General features: G+C 47.1%; 4 protein-coding genes across 4 annotated transcripts; 2 read left to right on the top strand and 2 right to left on the bottom strand.

The window, feature by feature from the left end:
• Window positions 1-4,013: 4,013 nt before the first annotated feature.
• Window positions 4,014-6,612, top strand: BJ212DRAFT_1303686 (uncharacterized protein; the record flags this gene model as incomplete). Its single annotated transcript, XM_041333456.1, has 14 exons — window positions 4,014-4,266; window positions 4,315-4,462; window positions 4,715-4,788; window positions 4,843-4,874; window positions 5,011-5,067; window positions 5,243-5,313; window positions 5,358-5,433; window positions 5,495-5,641; window positions 5,758-5,885; window positions 5,921-5,935; window positions 6,048-6,107; window positions 6,156-6,265; window positions 6,316-6,344; window positions 6,481-6,612. 14 exons carry the CDS (start codon window positions 4,014-4,016, stop codon window positions 6,610-6,612), a joined length of 1,332 nt encoding a protein of 443 aa, XP_041187812.1.
• BJ212DRAFT_779903 (FAD/NAD(P)-binding domain-containing protein) lies at window positions 6,374-9,453 on the bottom strand. Its single transcript, XM_041344062.1, has 13 exons — window positions 9,366-9,453; window positions 9,051-9,311; window positions 8,563-8,997; window positions 8,404-8,512; window positions 8,305-8,348; window positions 8,235-8,253; window positions 7,855-8,185; window positions 7,748-7,801; window positions 7,388-7,694; window positions 7,291-7,337; window positions 7,141-7,232; window positions 6,898-7,090; window positions 6,374-6,842 (listed from the first exon to the last, which is right to left on the bottom strand). Exons 2-13 carry the CDS (start codon window positions 9,169-9,171, stop codon window positions 6,804-6,806), a joined length of 1,791 nt encoding a protein of 596 aa, XP_041187811.1. The 5' UTR covers window positions 9,172-9,311; window positions 9,366-9,453; the 3' UTR covers window positions 6,374-6,803.
• A 582-nt stretch (window positions 9,454-10,035) lies between these two features.
• Window positions 10,036-11,583, top strand: BJ212DRAFT_779896 (uncharacterized protein). The gene is made up of 2 exons (XM_041344061.1): window positions 10,036-10,562; window positions 10,616-11,583. Exons 1-2 carry the CDS (start codon window positions 10,140-10,142, stop codon window positions 11,390-11,392), a joined length of 1,200 nt encoding a protein of 399 aa, XP_041187810.1. The 5' UTR covers window positions 10,036-10,139; the 3' UTR covers window positions 11,393-11,583.
• A 1,145-nt stretch (window positions 11,584-12,728) lies between these two features.
• BJ212DRAFT_1437504 (major facilitator superfamily domain-containing protein) lies at window positions 12,729-14,927 on the bottom strand. The gene is made up of 13 exons (XM_041337739.1): window positions 14,710-14,927; window positions 14,622-14,648; window positions 14,542-14,570; window positions 14,438-14,486; window positions 14,310-14,387; window positions 14,165-14,249; window positions 13,763-14,112; window positions 13,605-13,701; window positions 13,364-13,556; window positions 13,257-13,314; window positions 13,172-13,203; window positions 12,983-13,050; window positions 12,729-12,923 (listed from the first exon to the last, which is right to left on the bottom strand). Exons 1-13 carry the CDS (start codon window positions 14,868-14,870, stop codon window positions 12,840-12,842), a joined length of 1,311 nt encoding a protein of 436 aa, XP_041187809.1. The 5' UTR covers window positions 14,871-14,927; the 3' UTR covers window positions 12,729-12,839.
• Window positions 14,928-15,776: the final 849 nt, after the last annotated feature.

The following is a 15,776-nucleotide window of genomic DNA, read 5'->3' as shown; positions in this document are numbered from 1 at the left end:
TCGTCAGTGTAGCAAAAAATAGGACAATTACAGTCGTCAGTTGCGTCAGCGGGTATGGCGAAGATTGATGATGCTAAAGCAGCAATGACGGCGAGGATGAAACGCATTGTTTATGACTCGTGTGATATCAGGATCAGAGAAGTCTGAGGGAAATAGTAGGAAGGCGGCTGGCTTTTATGTGCCGAATATTGTTCTTTCAAATTCTTCCTGCGTACGTAGTCGTACATTCAAACAAATGCATATCTGAAATGCCAGCAGTTCTTGCCAGCTAAGGTCTATTAGCAATTTGGTGTGGAACTACTGAACATTCGTGTTTCCAATCAGCTGTCGACTCAGGATCAAAAGCACTCAACGTCTCGGAGTAAGGTTGTATTCCTGTTGAGCCGATGGACCCTGGCGTTCTTCAAGCGTCAGATCGGCCAGTCTTGCGTTTAAATTAACCAGTGCTGTCTTCGTATTTTCAATTTTTGGCAAATCAAAGCAGAAGTATGCATTTTGATAAGAAATGTGTGTGGTTTTGTCACGGTGGAGCTCTGGCATTGATGTCAGAGTCAAACCGTCCGTTGACGGGTATGTCCCAAGCTAGACTCATAAGTCCAGTCTTACTGCGTTTCTAAGATGTTAAGTGTTTGACGTCGGTCAATCTCGGAGTGATTTGGTAGGTGAAGCGAGGAGTTTGAAATTTACTACATGCCGGTCGTGCCGCTTTAGGTGAGCTTCCCGTCCTCGTTGCACCCACCGAACGCGATATACGCGTCATCAACTACATACCAACTGTCATGCTACACATTAAGTCGACTGGCTCTAATCATTGATTAATGTTGATTTTCAGACCGCAATATAAAGTATTGTCTTACTGTGCCAGGCCTCATTCAGGCTGGGTTAAGCACCACTCATACCACAAGTTCGTCCCAACATCTTCACAACCTTCAAAATCGTTCAGATCAACCGCTAGGTGTTGGATCAGTCGGCGGTCTGTAGAGTCTCTAGAAGCAATTTCACTTTCAAACACCGCAACTTTACACACCAAGCTGACTGGCATTGGGAGCTATATACTTAAGAGGTGTGTAACAATATTCATCCTCAAGCTCGTCTGAAAAAAGCGCCACGATCTCACCCTTCTCCTTCCCTCCCACTCCAGACCTGAAACCAAACTCCACAGTCGATGGTGCTGTTCTATGATATCCTCACTCACTGCTGGCGCTGACTCTCCACATATGATTCTGAGTCCGTTGGGCGGGGTGTTTGAGCGTGTGGCAAACTTCAAACTCCGCGCTTCGCCTGCTAAATACCCCGCGATCAAGTACTTGCGTATTACATAAGACTGGTTACGAGTCTAGCTTGGAACATGCCCGCCAATGGACAATGACATTAACGACATTCCACTGTGACGAGATCGCACGCGTTTCCTACCAAAATGCATACTTCTGCTTTAGTTCGCCGAAAATCGAAAATTAGAAGACAGCACGGGTTAAGTTAAATGCCAGACGGACCGATCTGAGGAATACAAAGATGTTGAGTGCTTTGGTACCGAGTCGACAGTGGCGGCTGATTTGAAAAACGAATGTTCAATAGCTCCACACCAAATTGCTAATAGACTTTAGCTGGCAAACACTGCTGGCATTGCAGATGTGCATCTGTTCGAGAGCACAACTACGTATGCAAGAACAATGTTCAGCACATAAAAGCCAGTCGTCTTCCCACTATTTCCTTCAGAATTATCTTATCACATATCACACAAGTCATAAACAATGCGTTTCATCCTCTTCGTCATCACTGCTTTAGCATCATCAATTTCTGCCATGCCCACTCACGCGTGTCCCTCTACTTGCACCACTGATGCAGAGTGCGTGGCCTGCGGTTCGACGCTATGCGTGAGTATTAGTAGTTTTCCTGGGTTTGAACTTTGATAACATGTCAGTGACTCACCCGCGTAGTACCCCGTTTATGCCTTCTGCGTAGTGAGTCGTATTTCTGCTTTCACATGAGTGCAGTATGGCCGTTGGCACTAACACATGAGTTAGTCTGGTGATTTGGAGAGTTGATCATCGCGCCGTCAGGAAAGCATCGGTGCAGTTGGCGTAATTTTGTTCGATTGGGAAATGTTAGATATGACGTGTAAGAACACAGAAAGAATCTTATCATCACTGAACGTTAACGAACAGATGAACAAATTAAATTATCATATCAAGCAATACATCACAGCTACTTTCATATCGATGGACCGGATTTCATTTTTGTCTTGCCACTTCTATTTACTTGTGGAACTGAACAAATGCCCGCCTTTTACGCCGGTACTGTTCGCGCGGAATACCCCCAGGACAGCAAAGTCTCATTCTCAAACGTCTTCGTCTTCATCTATCGTTTCACAGTGATAGTATTAGCTCATCACACGACTTAAGGTCATATTTGCATCTACTATCATGATTCAGAATGCTGCTTCCACTTGATCTTAACAAAATCTGTTCTGTGAGTTTGGAAGCACATACTGCACTATCATCACTGTTTTCAATTTTCGGCGAATCGAGTCAAGCAGAAGTATGCATTTTGGAAGCCGTTTCGTTTTGGTCTCGTCACGGTACAGGGGCGTTGATGTCACAGTCACACCTTCTCCGTTGGCAGGCGTGTCCTGAAGAAGAATTCTTAGCCTTCCTTCGCACCTGCCCAAAACATCCACCTCATCTCTCGATTCTAAATCCGTTGCATGGGGTGTTTGGGTCGAAACCAAAATTGAGATCGGTATTGGGGTCAAGGCAGGCGCCTCCTCTGCTTCCGATCATGTCTTCGCCTCTTCCTTATTATGCGTCATGCAGTTCGTCGCCATTACAAACGTGGATCAACACCCAGACCCAAACACGCGCTCAGTCCGTACAAAATGCCTCTAACACGAATGGTATACAACGCCCACCATACCCAGTATACCTCCACCCACGCCTAGGTACAGTGGCCGCTAAAACTCACGCTCATCGACGTCTTCTGAGTCGTCGGAAAGTGGGAGCTGTGAGAGCGGAGGGATTGGAAGGATTAGGAGGAAGCCGATTCCTATTGAAATGTTTTTGAGGACTTGATGCGAATGTGGGTATGGTGTTTCGATTTTCGTGTTTGGTGTCTTTGGCGTTCTCTTCTGGTTGAAGGTCTTTTTAATAGTACTTTACTCTCGTCAACGATGATGTGCCGCAGCACCCAGTTCAGTTCGTGCGCCCCATCCAACACACTTTCCACCTACCCACTCTCAGCAACCCAGTCAGTCATCGATAATGGGCGAGAACTCCTGGTCACCGCTGCTCAGCTGGATATTTCTCAAAACAGGAATACGGTTCCTCTCAGAGTAGCTGCGTCGGCTGCTGCTGTCCCGCAACTGCAAACAAAGGTCCTCCAAGAGGACCGTCCATCAGAAACCAAGGTACCTGTCGTCCCATGGGACCTGCGTTAGGGTTAGAGACTCCCCAGTTGCGCAACTGAAACAAGTACTTTAGCATTATCACGACTTTGTATTCTTACAGGTATAAGAGTAGTCGCTCCGTTATTCCACTTTGTCTCCTCCCTATGGAGAACTCGACCGTTTCTTACCGATGTAGTAAGGCTACTGACAATGGAAGAATTAACTTTGCTCATACACATCAAAATTTCCAATTTTCGTTAATCATTAACACATATTGCAACCAAACCAATACAAATACTTCAACCTCACCGTTTACAACTCTACGGAGAAGGACAAATCTTGTGCAGTCAGCCCACCCGTCTGAACGGGCTTCGCAGGCGGTCTCTCGGCTCACGACGACGACGATGACAACGATGCAAATGACAACAGCGATAACTGAGGCATCATCATAGACAGCACCTTCGATGGTGGAGACCTGAACTTCGGCGCTGCAATCGCTCAACAGATCCATATCCCGACCAAATGATGGAGAAGCAGATGGTGGTGGTAGCATGGGGTGCCTGGAATGCGCGCATTCAGTGAGGGAGGCCACTGCCCGCGGTGTGTGGCAGCATGATCAAGTAGACTCTGCATGCATAGCCAGACTGCGAGCTTGGCATTGCTGCTGTCGCTCCTCCAATCACCTTCGAGGGCTTTGCTGGGACAGGCGGTGCGAATGGCGTGCAGATCTGCGATGAAGTCACATATTCATCAAAGTGATATTGACTTCGATGACTTGTCGAAGTTCAGTGCTCGGGTGGAGGATGGCGAATTGAGAGATGGGTCCATGGACTCGCATGGTGCCGGGAAGGGATCTGTGCGAGGCAGGGTTGACAAAGCGGAGAGTGAGCCGTCGTTATCATCGTCTTGATATGCAGCTGTTGTCCGGCCAGTGTTTGGAGATGGCGCGAAAGAAGTAGCCCCCAGCATGGGATGCATGCTGGGCCTTGGGGCTTGCGGAGGTGAGACAAGTGGTGGCAGGAGTAGTGGTATTGAGAGCACAGAAGGCGCCTTGGGTGGCGGCGGGAGTCGAAAGGATGAGTGCGTTCTTGAAGATGGATGGTTGGTTGGTTGGTTCTGTAATCACAGGGTTAGGGTTCGGAATGCAGACATTCGCATTGGGTTTGTATCGCAGCAAGCTGTACTTGGATCACGATTGACATGAGCACTGTCGTCGGGCCTTTGCTCGCCCTCCTCCATTCACCGATCAGATCATGGTCAGTATGGTAATTTGCTTAGAGCACCCTTCCCAGATACATGCTCTCTGAGATGTCTTGGAAGACGTGGACGTAGTGTAACTGGGAAAATAAAAATGATTGTTTTAGATGAGTTGAAAGTCGAAGTTGGGAGCTATATACTAGGCCTAGGTGTGTTCGACAGCCATCGATCGATATCGTGTGCACATACTCATGAATGTACAGCATATAATACAAAGCGATTCTGTACTTGTCATGTACTTAGCCTGCCGGGACAATCATCTCATCTTGCCAAGAAATCAATAATTGATTCAAGAGTCATGATGTTCATGATGTGATTGCAGAACCTGGCTTGAAGCAGCTTTTTCGTTCACATATTACGTGCCTATCTAGATCTTGTCGCACGTTGTTGAAACAATCGAAGTCAAAATCGGAGTAGGGAGCTGTACGGTATACGGGACCTAGGTGTGTTTTTATTAGGTCCATCGTGCGCATATATACTTATCTTTATAATTGTATGATCTACAAGCCGGTATACGTCACACTAACAGCGTGAGGCTGTAATGTGGACTGATCTGCACGCTCCTTGATGGTATTTTTTTTGTCATTGCACGTCTTATCTTAGTCTGACATTCCCTATATTTCACGCCAACGCCAATATGCAAAGAGCTGTAAATGGGCCGATATTTTCCTGAGGTACGTTGATCGACTCTACAAATCACTAATAACTTGCGCGTCAGTGTCAACGGTCATACTGCACCGATATGCAAGCAGAAACACGACTCACTATGCACAAAAAAAAGGTCTATCGTGCAGGTGAGCCATGTTAACAAGTCCAGGAAAACTACTGATACTCACGCATTCATTATAAGTGCAGTCCATGCTGGTGCACGCTGAGTCATTCCAGCACAACCAGGGACAACTGTCTGCGCTAGTTGCGCCAGCCGCGTCAGTGGGCATAGCAGAGATTGATGATGCTAAAGCAGCAACGACGGCGAAGACAATTGCAGAGGAGAGACGCATTGTTTGTGACTCGTGTTGTATGGTGTGGGATCAGATAATTAGCAGGAAGCCGACTGGCTTTTATGCGCTGAATATTGTTCTTTGGAACTCCTCTTGCGTGACTGTGCCTTCAAACAGATCTATATGTGCAGTGCCAGCAAAGTCCATCAGCAGTCTGGCGTGGGGCTACTGGGCGTTCGCATTTCCAACAAACCGTCGGCTTGGTACCAAAAGCACTTGACATCTCGGAGTCATGATGTCTCCGTGTGAGTTAAAAATCAGGCTGATTATACGTGGTTAGGTTAAAGTACTACAGGTATGCCGAGCAAGAATCCGTCACATTCACTTGCATACTTCGTGAGACTGCATGCAGAGTTGGATGTAACAGGACTTATGTATGTCGCCGTCCTATCTTTGTCGTTCTTAAGTGTTAAGACGAAGCCTCAAAGGGACGTTCCCAAGCAGCAGATCTCAGATCTCATACTTCGGTTCGTCTTGCGTTTCCCCGCATGTATCAATACTCTTTCACTACGCAGTCTCACATTAACAAAAAGGACACCATCCCATCTGAATCAGATATCAGAGTCTGTCATGCCCTTCACACGCCTAGATCGAAGTTCATCTGGAGCTAGTGTGGGTTTTGCACGTATGTGAGAGGAACGCAGCCATCTGGTCTCTTTTTTTGATTTGGTGTAGATATTCCTTTCCTAAGGGGTCTGATGATGGTAAGTAAAAGTTCGAGGTCGCTTGTTATGTGCTTACTAGTCTCCCTTAGTCAGATCTATAATCGTTAGAGTCACGGTGCGGGCCGCTGGGATCAGTGAAACTCTGATAGAATGAAGATAATCGTTCATTGTACAGAGTGAACCCTGGATACTTGTCCCTGACTTGGCCTATTTTCACTTTTTATTGAATTGGCTGGAGACCCGCCAGCTATGGACAATTCTGACCCAGCTTCCTTTCGACTGTCGACGTGCGCAGCCAGTAAGATAAAAGCTGGAGAAGGTGTTATCAAAATGACCTTGCATCAGTCGCCAGAATGAAATATGCAACAGATTGGCAGAGCGAGCTCTTGTTCTGCATAGTTGGTCTTTTTTCATTGTTCCATGGTAGTCATAATGTTGGTATCTGTAATTCTGCCTTGCAATATCAAATTATCACGTATAACAGCAATGCCCCTTTTGTCATGCTATACAGAGCTCTCTTGCCAAGATCTGGAGACCCTGAATCATCGCATTCGTCAAAAGATATATAGACAGACGGAGGAGGGTAGCTCACCAGATGTTTACTGAAGAAACGCGAGATCACAAATCCACCGGTAGCAAACCAAAGTCCCGGATGTCCAGAGGGTCGATATGTCTGATTAAGTTCTCCTTCTGAGTCGAGGCCCATCACCTCAGGCGGAAGTTGTTCGGTGATTTCGTTGCCAAGAAGGGCTCTCGTAGTCTTCATGACGGGTTCATTTCCCGTACTGCAACATGCGTGAGAAAGACCAACGAGAAATTACCAGTCAGACCATACGCAAGGACGATAACATCTGCTGAGAGCTTGGAACCATCTTTAAACGTGATCCCATCTTTGTCGAAGTGACTGATGTCTTGGCCTTGCTTTATCTGGTTGTATAATCGCAACAATCAGCCACAGCCTTCAGACAATGAATACAAGTCCTACCTTGACTCTGCCTTCGACAATTAGCTTACCACACCCAATGTCAAGCACTGTATGGGGTTTAAAATGCCACTCGTCTCAAGAACAATTCCGAACGCACTAGTCCCTGATGCCTGGCGCCCGAACAAAAATCCTTCTAGCCCAACCTCACCACTACCGGGCGAAAGTTCCCAAGTTAAGTTGAATCCGACCTTGCGCAAACCGTCGTGGAGTTCCTTGTCCAACATCTTCACGTGTTGGATCCCACCTGATTTTATCAGCTGCAGAAGGAAGGCCAATGGCATTGAATTATTGCGGAAATCCAGTTCCTCGATAGGGGTACCATCAGGGAAAGGCAAGTTGAAGTGTGTTTGTTCTGCAGCACTGGAGGATATAATGCATGTAGCGCTTCTTTGAACCATTGTTACCTTTTCTTCCTGATATAATCATGGCCTTAATATTGTTCAATCCATACACGCACCTCAGCGGCATCATGCGCTACAAAATCTTGACATATGTCTCCACCAGCATTTCCCTAACGCCCTCGTGAGTGCGTGCGCATGTATGAAATTGAGACATAGAACTTACCGCACCCACAACGACAACGCGTTTGCCCCGGAATTGCTCTGCATTTGTATGGAAGTCGGAATGATACAAGGCTCCCTGAAATTCATCCATTCCATTCCAAGTAGGGATACGAGGGCTTCCGCTTCCTGTGGCAAGCACCAGGTGCTTCGGGTTAAGGAATACTTTCCGATCTCCACGCTGGACCTCCACAGTCCATCTTGCGGATGATGAATCGTACACTGGAGTTGATGCTATGGTACTCGAGAGCCAGATACACAATTCCTGGTTCACAGCATATGAATCCAGGAAATTGGCAAGTTTCCCCTTCGGAATGTACTTGGGGAAGGTTGTCCTAGCATTGCTTAGATACGCAATACCTTTGGACCGTGGAAAGCACATACGGATAGGGACTGTAAAGCACTGCGTATAGATTTAACCCAAAGCCTCTTGTAAAAAGATGATAAGACGTACTGGAGCTTTGATATGCGGGAGTATGCAGGGTAAGGTTCGGGTACCTGTGATTCGTATCTATAATGAAGAACGACATATTATCCCTGTGTTTGCACATACCGGTGTCGCCAAGAGTCTCCGACATGCGAATTTTTCTCAATCACGAGCGCACGGATACCCAACCTACGCAGCCGCGCTGCAGACGTAAGGCCGGCTTGTCCACCACCAACTTTTATACTCATCAAGTCATCATAGTTAATGAGAGAAACTGCACTGCACCGATCAAAACAGTGGGGTCCGCCTCTATAGCACGGAATTTTGCGTCAACATCCTCCTCCCAGGTCATTTTGCGACCCTCATATAGGCCATGTTGATTTGCGGAAGACTCCTCGTGCCCGACAAGTTCCTGCATGTTTGTGAAAAAAGTTAAGGCCTTCCACTTCCCATCGGCATCTTGTGTCAGACGGAAGAAACCTCGTCCGAATGCAGCCGGTTTCGTAATGGTAAATGTGAAAGCACCTTGTACTCCCTCAATGCCTTGCGGACCTAGCAGTTTGAATGGTGAAGGCGCATTGGCGGTCTGATCGTCCAGCTCGAAGTCACGAAGACCAGAATGCTCAAGTCGCGGCTTTCCATCAACCACCTCCGAGAGAAATCCGTGTATTTTTTCCGAACCTGATAGCGTCCTAAAATTCCAAGAAAAACATAGAAGATCTAAGAGAGAGAACACTCGTGAGTACGCCTTAGTTTCTTGGACAAGCACCGACCTCTGAACCACCCATCCGAAAGGAAATGGCTCACAAATGAAGTAGAATCTCCGGTGGACGACGCAACCTCTAGGCTTTTGAGCCAGTTAGCAGAGATCGCATAAAGGTCCCCTGAAATCATGTCGGTACAGCAGGAGATAGTGAACGTGAATATAGTCAAGTGTGGAGATATAATGAAACCGGTGTCCTTAAAGCTCGGCCTGGAAATGACCAAGATAACTCTCAACTAGCGTCGCGTGATAGTACATGAGCAACAGAAGGCTGCGGTGTGAACAATTCATCAGTTATCAGTTGGTCCGCCGATAGATTACCCACTTGACTAGTGCTTTCCCACCAATTGATAACTCGACTATGGTGCTTTATTTAGTTGGTTCAGGTGTCGCAAGGAATTCTGTATCATGGTTTTCCCGACGTGACAGAGTTTCAACCTAGTGAGTAAGCCTGACTCATATTCCCTACTTTGCTATTTTCTTAGAGAACGCATGGTAAGGGGGCTCTAACTTGGTCACAGGTGAGTTGGCTATTGGCTGATGAAGATGTAGAGTAAGCTCCGATTAAGACGAATTGTGATGACACTGCTCGTACCAACCACTCCTAGCATTGGTAGTCAAATCCGGTATCGAAGGATGGTTGAAGGGTCATGATTTTGAAAATTGAAAGGAAATCCATTTCATGATATATCAGAATGGATGATATTCCGGTATGGCCTGGGAGCTGAAAGTTCATCATCAGAAGGCGCTAATTGTGGCACATTCAAAGACAGAGATTTATCCCGGGGAGACTCGGAGTCGGAGGTACTGGTAAATGGTACGGTTGCCGGTAAGCGTGACTGAGGGAGTCAGTCAAAGTTGTGTTTGCGCCCACCTCCATAATCCGAGAAAACATACTGTTGGGAGCTTAGCGCATTTACATAATATTTAATGTCCAACTTGAAGATGATCATGATGTCCTTGTCCTTGAAAATCACGCTGAGTTAAGTGTGATTTGTAACATGTGACATGCGACAGTGATAATATTAAATTATATAATTTCTGTCTCCATCCTGACGGTCCACTCAACTTGCATCGTCTATCCATAGGCCTACTCTGCATGCCTACATGGACAATCTTCTCTCAGAATGAGAAACAATATACCCATCCAATGCAGATGAATGTATTTCGGGTCATGAAAACTGCCTACCACATGTTGTACCCATCAGAGGAGCCCTCCACAATCGACGATATATCATCACAACCCTTGACAATCAAATATGCATTCTCAGAAGAAAACACAGGACCCCCAGGCCTATCGAGCCTTGTCATATGTGTAAATCGCTTTTCTGTCATATTTTGTGACATGCAGATCCAAGATAATTGGCGTAATGTTTGCATTCCCATCCCTAGTGAGCTCACGCCGGTCATCATGGACATATATGAGTTTGCTCTGGCGAGGTCCGATGTATGCTCTCGCCAGTGGGACACAATGACGGAGAGTTACTTTGCACGCAGGATATGGAAACAGCTGCAAGTGGAGGTAAGTATTGATTTGTGTTCTTACGTTATTATGATGCGAATTGACTGCGGTAGAGATATCACCAGCGTGTTTCACAGCAACAGCCTCCTGGTGGCACAGACACTAGATTACCACCAGCCTTCTGGAAGTGCTCTATATGTGCCTCCGATCTTATCCGCTGCAACAGCTGTCAGGTTGCATCGTGCGAGTCGCGTGATTGCCGTGGATCTTCCGAACCCCCACTCGCACGGTGCATCACTCATACAGAGGAAGTGCTATGTCTCCCATGCCTCGAGCATCAGGATTCTAAGCGGATGGAACAGTGTCTAGGGTGCAACTCCTGGTGCTGCGCGAAAGATCAGCTATCATGTACTGGTCGTCCTGTTGGCATCGAGTCCAATTCTTTCTTACGGGGACACCAGCCCACACTCCGTCTTATGGTCGCCTACGCCAGTCATGACCGCGTTCACCCTCCCAAGCCTAAGTCTTGTTTAGAATGCGAACTACCCGGCTGGCGGACCTGCTCCAACCGTACATGTTGGTCTGTTCAGATCTGCCCGGAATGCGCGAGCTGTGGCGTGACGTGTTTGTGCAAAAGAGTGTGGGCTTGCGATCTCTGTGCTGAATGGGGAGGCATCATCATCCGATGCCCGCGCTGCGACCGGCCATTTTGCATCACTTGCTACTACATTGACCAGTGCAAGACGTGTCGCCGCGTGAGCCTGTGCTATGATTGCGCCGAAGAAGCGCCAGATGTAGACGAGGTAGTGCCTGCTGAAGTCGCCTCGTCATGTGCCGGCTGTGTGGGAGGTGTGCGAAGGCGTAGGATTTATTCATGGGAATGGAGGTAAAATAACTCAGACTCAGACCGAGGGGTCCAGGCTCGTAAACTGAGTCGGAAGCCAGGAAGGAGACCCGCCAAACACTTGTGAATAGGAGCACTGATATTTCTTTAGGGTTCCGACTGTATGCTGCCCATAGTCACGTAGTGATGTAAGTTTGTGACGTATACTACAAATAAAACAGCGCTAGCAGTGTCCTCAGTTCCCTTCCCATCGCGTGGAAGTTCAACACAGAACGAGTCCGAGAAAAACAGTGTACCATGACACGGTCCTCGTACTGTTTTTGGCATGAGCATAGAGCAGGAGCATCACTATCAAATTTGACACCAACCACCCGGAACGGCACACACAATACAATAACGGGCCTTGCACCATCCATTCACTTCGCTTTCAAGTAAGGTGACTTGAAAATTTTCAATGGCTATCGTGTGCACATACACTTTCAATCTACAGGTTCAAGCTACGGCGATTCTGCCCTCATCATATGCATATGGCCTACTTGGACAATAATGAATAAAATCAAGAACTGATTCAAGATACTTACGATGTGACTGGAAAAATAGCTTGGAACAATTTTCCCGCTTGCACGGTGTTTATCTAGACCGTCGAGCGTTGTTGAGAAACAAATTGAAAGTAGAAAGCAGAAGGAGGGAGCTATAGGTGTGTTTTCGATTTTGACGTTCACAATCATCAGTAAGGGTCGCCGCGCGAGAAAGACCATGATCAGGCGCTGAAAATTCTACCACGTGTTGGGCCTATTCAAGAGCTCTCCGGCCGAGCAAAGAGAACTTGAATAGGTACAGCTTCGTAGTGGCCAATGGAAAGTACGTATCTATGTACCCCGCCTGCATCAACTGCAAGGGCGCAATTTCCTGCCTATCTGACAGAACCAGGACTCCACGCTATATTGAGTTTGCTCCCTGTTGCGACTAGTCGCCCAGTCCAAGCTCTGCGATTGATCCTCCACAGATTCAATCACTCATCAATCGAAGAAGCTTCCTGGCAAACGGCCTACCCACCACTGCGCCTCCCTGCCCACGAACTTGGGAAGTTCATCAACCCGTTTCTGGGTGGGACGCTGATGATAATTATCAGGTCGGTCGTCGGAGATGTACAACACGTTAACGAATCCTTCGCTCATGCATTTCGCTGGAACTATCTGTCTGGGAGGTAGAATTGCCGAACCCGTACCCATCGAAGAAATTCTGAAGTATCTTTTGAAGCTGTATAGGGGGTCCACGTGGACGTTGCTGCTGTTCGATTCCGGGCTTGATTAGGGAAATTTAAATAGTCAGCTGTTCGGCTTGCGTGGTTGACAGTGGGCTTGAAGGAAAGAAAATCCAAAATCCGGAACAGTTGATACACATATTTCCAATAAGTCACATGTAATCCAGCACGAGTGAATACCGGCCTCGACAGAATCCAACGGAACAAGTGGTTCACGTGTCCCTACCAGCTACGGATGGTGTCCGTTTATTCCTCGGCGGTATATCATCAGGCGCATCACCACGAACATCGAACTTCCGACGAGGGAGATGAGCTAAATGCAAATGTTAGCACAAGGCTTGTGCAAGTGCAGGAACAATGTGAAATACTCACCCCACTGAAGAGCGACGGTATCCACCACCTATATTGAGAACCGAGCAAAGCGCCTGATATTGGGCCGCCTGAAAACATTAGTTCGATAGTGGATACAGACCGGAAAGTAACTACTTACTGAGTAATCCACTAAAAGCTGATCATTCGCGCATTGTCAAGAGTTCCGAGACAGTGTTAGATATTACATACAAATGATGGCAAAACATATGCCCATTCGCGCTCTGCATATGAGGAGGGTCAACATCACCAGAATGCAAATGTGGGGGGAGCCAACCCTAGCTCAGACAAATCGGGCGTGAATTCAGTCACTAATGGGACTATCAGCGCGCTGCCTTGGAAAGTCAGTGCCAGGAATTACACGAGCTGCAGTGTGATACATACAGACACCAGAAAAGTAGCCGTATGCAAGTCCTAACACAACCACACTGGCCACGTCACTCAGAGCTATCATGGACATTATAATGGCACTGCATGCGACAGCGCATGCAATCGTGAAGTTCAACACCCCTGTATACGTTGCAATCATTCCTGCCGTGCAGCGGCCGGTGACACAAGCAGCATTCGTGATCACAAACTAAATCAGGTTAAGAGTCGACGACGGAGGATAAAATATCGAACGTACGGAGTAGAACGAAAAATGTACATCGATCCCATGCTTGATAGAATCCAGCTGTAAGTAGAATATGGGGAAGTAATAGCTGGTCTGACACAGCAGGAACCTAGGCGTAATCAGCTCCAAAGACTTTGAGTTGGTTTATATGGATGCCAAAGAGAACCTACCCAACGGTCATGAGGATGAAGAGAACCTCGCGAGAGCATTTTCGCGCCATTGCGGTATAACTGACACTCGGTACAGGCAGTTCTCTTGTGCGCATGAACAAACAGGCGATCAATAACAGAGCACTGACAAAGCCCGCACTAGCGCGAACCCCTCTTGCAAAGCCAACAGTACCATTCAAAAGGTGATTGAGCATGATCGGATGAATCATGGAACCAAGTGGTGTGCCGGATGTGACGAGAGACATAACCAGCGTGCGTCTTCTGGAGAAGTGCTGAGAGACGATCGCCAAGGAGGGACCATACATTATGCCTATCCCAATCCCAGAAAGGACACCTTGAACCATGAAGATCTAGTCACCACATATAGGTAGCCTTCCTACAGTAGTTACCGTGGCTGCTCACCATGTAAAACTGACCAGGCTTAGCAAAGGATAACGCAAACAAGGACAGTGATTGGAGCAACGACCCCACGATCACCAAATGATAGCTAATGGTAATCAGCGTGATAAACAACCGACTATGAATGTTATGGAAAGTTGAAACTTACAACCACCCTCTGTCGTACAGCGGACCTGAGATCAACGTGACATTGTCTGCGAGGAACGAGACCAGTGCACCAATCCATCTGACACTGACTGAGACCAAAATTTGCAGAGCAAAAGCATATTCACTTACGATATTGTAGATGGTGGATAGTTGGTCAGATAAATTCGTGTGTAATAATCTTACGAGGTCGTGTATCACCTTTAGATATATATAATCGTGCGACTGCTGCATACCTTGATAAACTCCAAAAGACGATATATATCTGCTCAAGTGCTATTGACTGATATATCTCGAACGAACGGAGAGAACCAACCCGAAACAACAAAATTGCATGAGGAAACTAGACATCGTCGTGATTTTTAGACACACAACATACGGGTATCATTTGAGACGTGGCTTACCACCCAAAAACAGTCCCCCAGGCCTGAAACCCGCCATCCGGAGGGCCTGATTGTGAACAAGCTGTTTGGGAATTAGATGACGGTATAGGTCCTAGCTCTTCCGGATCATTTAATTTCTTGTTCGTTGTGAACGTATTGTGGGTTGCGGACTTCATTGACATGGAAGCAAAAGGGAGTTAAGACGCTATGCACCAGCAAATGTTGGGCTTACGGATTATAAGACCAATGTTGGATCGCCTCTGAGTCTCACACTAAGTGGCACCCTGAGCCAGGACCCCAGACACTACCATCAGAGGAATCGTGAACCGAAGATATTGTCATATATAGGAAAGGTTTTCTTTATAAAGTCATATCAAGCCATGTATAACTAGGCAAGTGCATAGGTAAACCCCCGGGTATTTGAGCACATACCCAGACCCAGACCCAGCAATATACCTGCACAAAGGGTATGGGTTTGATACTAGTAGCAGGTAGAAGAGATAGACACCCTGGGTACTACTTGTCAAGGGTATACCCATGGGTTTCACATTAAAACACCTAGGACAGTACAAAAAAAATTACAGTAACCTTCTAGTCTAGTTCAATAGCATCCCAGCCATCTGTCATTGCAACATCATCACCTTCATCAGTAAACTACAACTTTTCCCACAGGAAGTACAAAATTTGTGTTCCTGTCCAGCCAGCCACAGACTCCACAGTTCTGCCAACATCCCAGTGCACTCAAACCACAAGGTCTCCAGCTGCTCACAGTTCTATATGGCCTGCAGGACTTTGCACATTTCAATTTACTAGTATTATATCCTAGTGTTAAGAACCATGTTGCTCAAGGGAGAGAGAGACTGACTCAGAGGGGCTTGGCCTCAGCTCGTACGCTGTGCCCCTTACCCGAGTATGTGCCCTTCATTTTGTATGAGGTCTGATGATGGTCTGAGGAAGTCCAGAGGACTTCCAGAGGCTGGCTACTCTGCTGGAGAGTGCTAGAGGACTTCCGGAGGAGTGCAGGAAACGTCCGGAGGAGCACAGGAGAGTTCCGGAGGAACGCAGGAAGTGCTCAGGAGAGTTCCCAC

This window comes from Suillus subaureus (genome assembly GCF_016647635.1).
Source record: "Suillus subaureus strain MN1 chromosome Unknown BJ212scaffold_46, whole genome shotgun sequence".
Classification (NCBI taxonomy): domain Eukaryota; kingdom Fungi; phylum Basidiomycota; class Agaricomycetes; order Boletales; family Suillaceae; genus Suillus; species Suillus subaureus.
The sequence above is the reverse complement of the archived record's forward strand: the minus strand, read 5'-3'. Positions and strand labels throughout refer to the sequence as shown.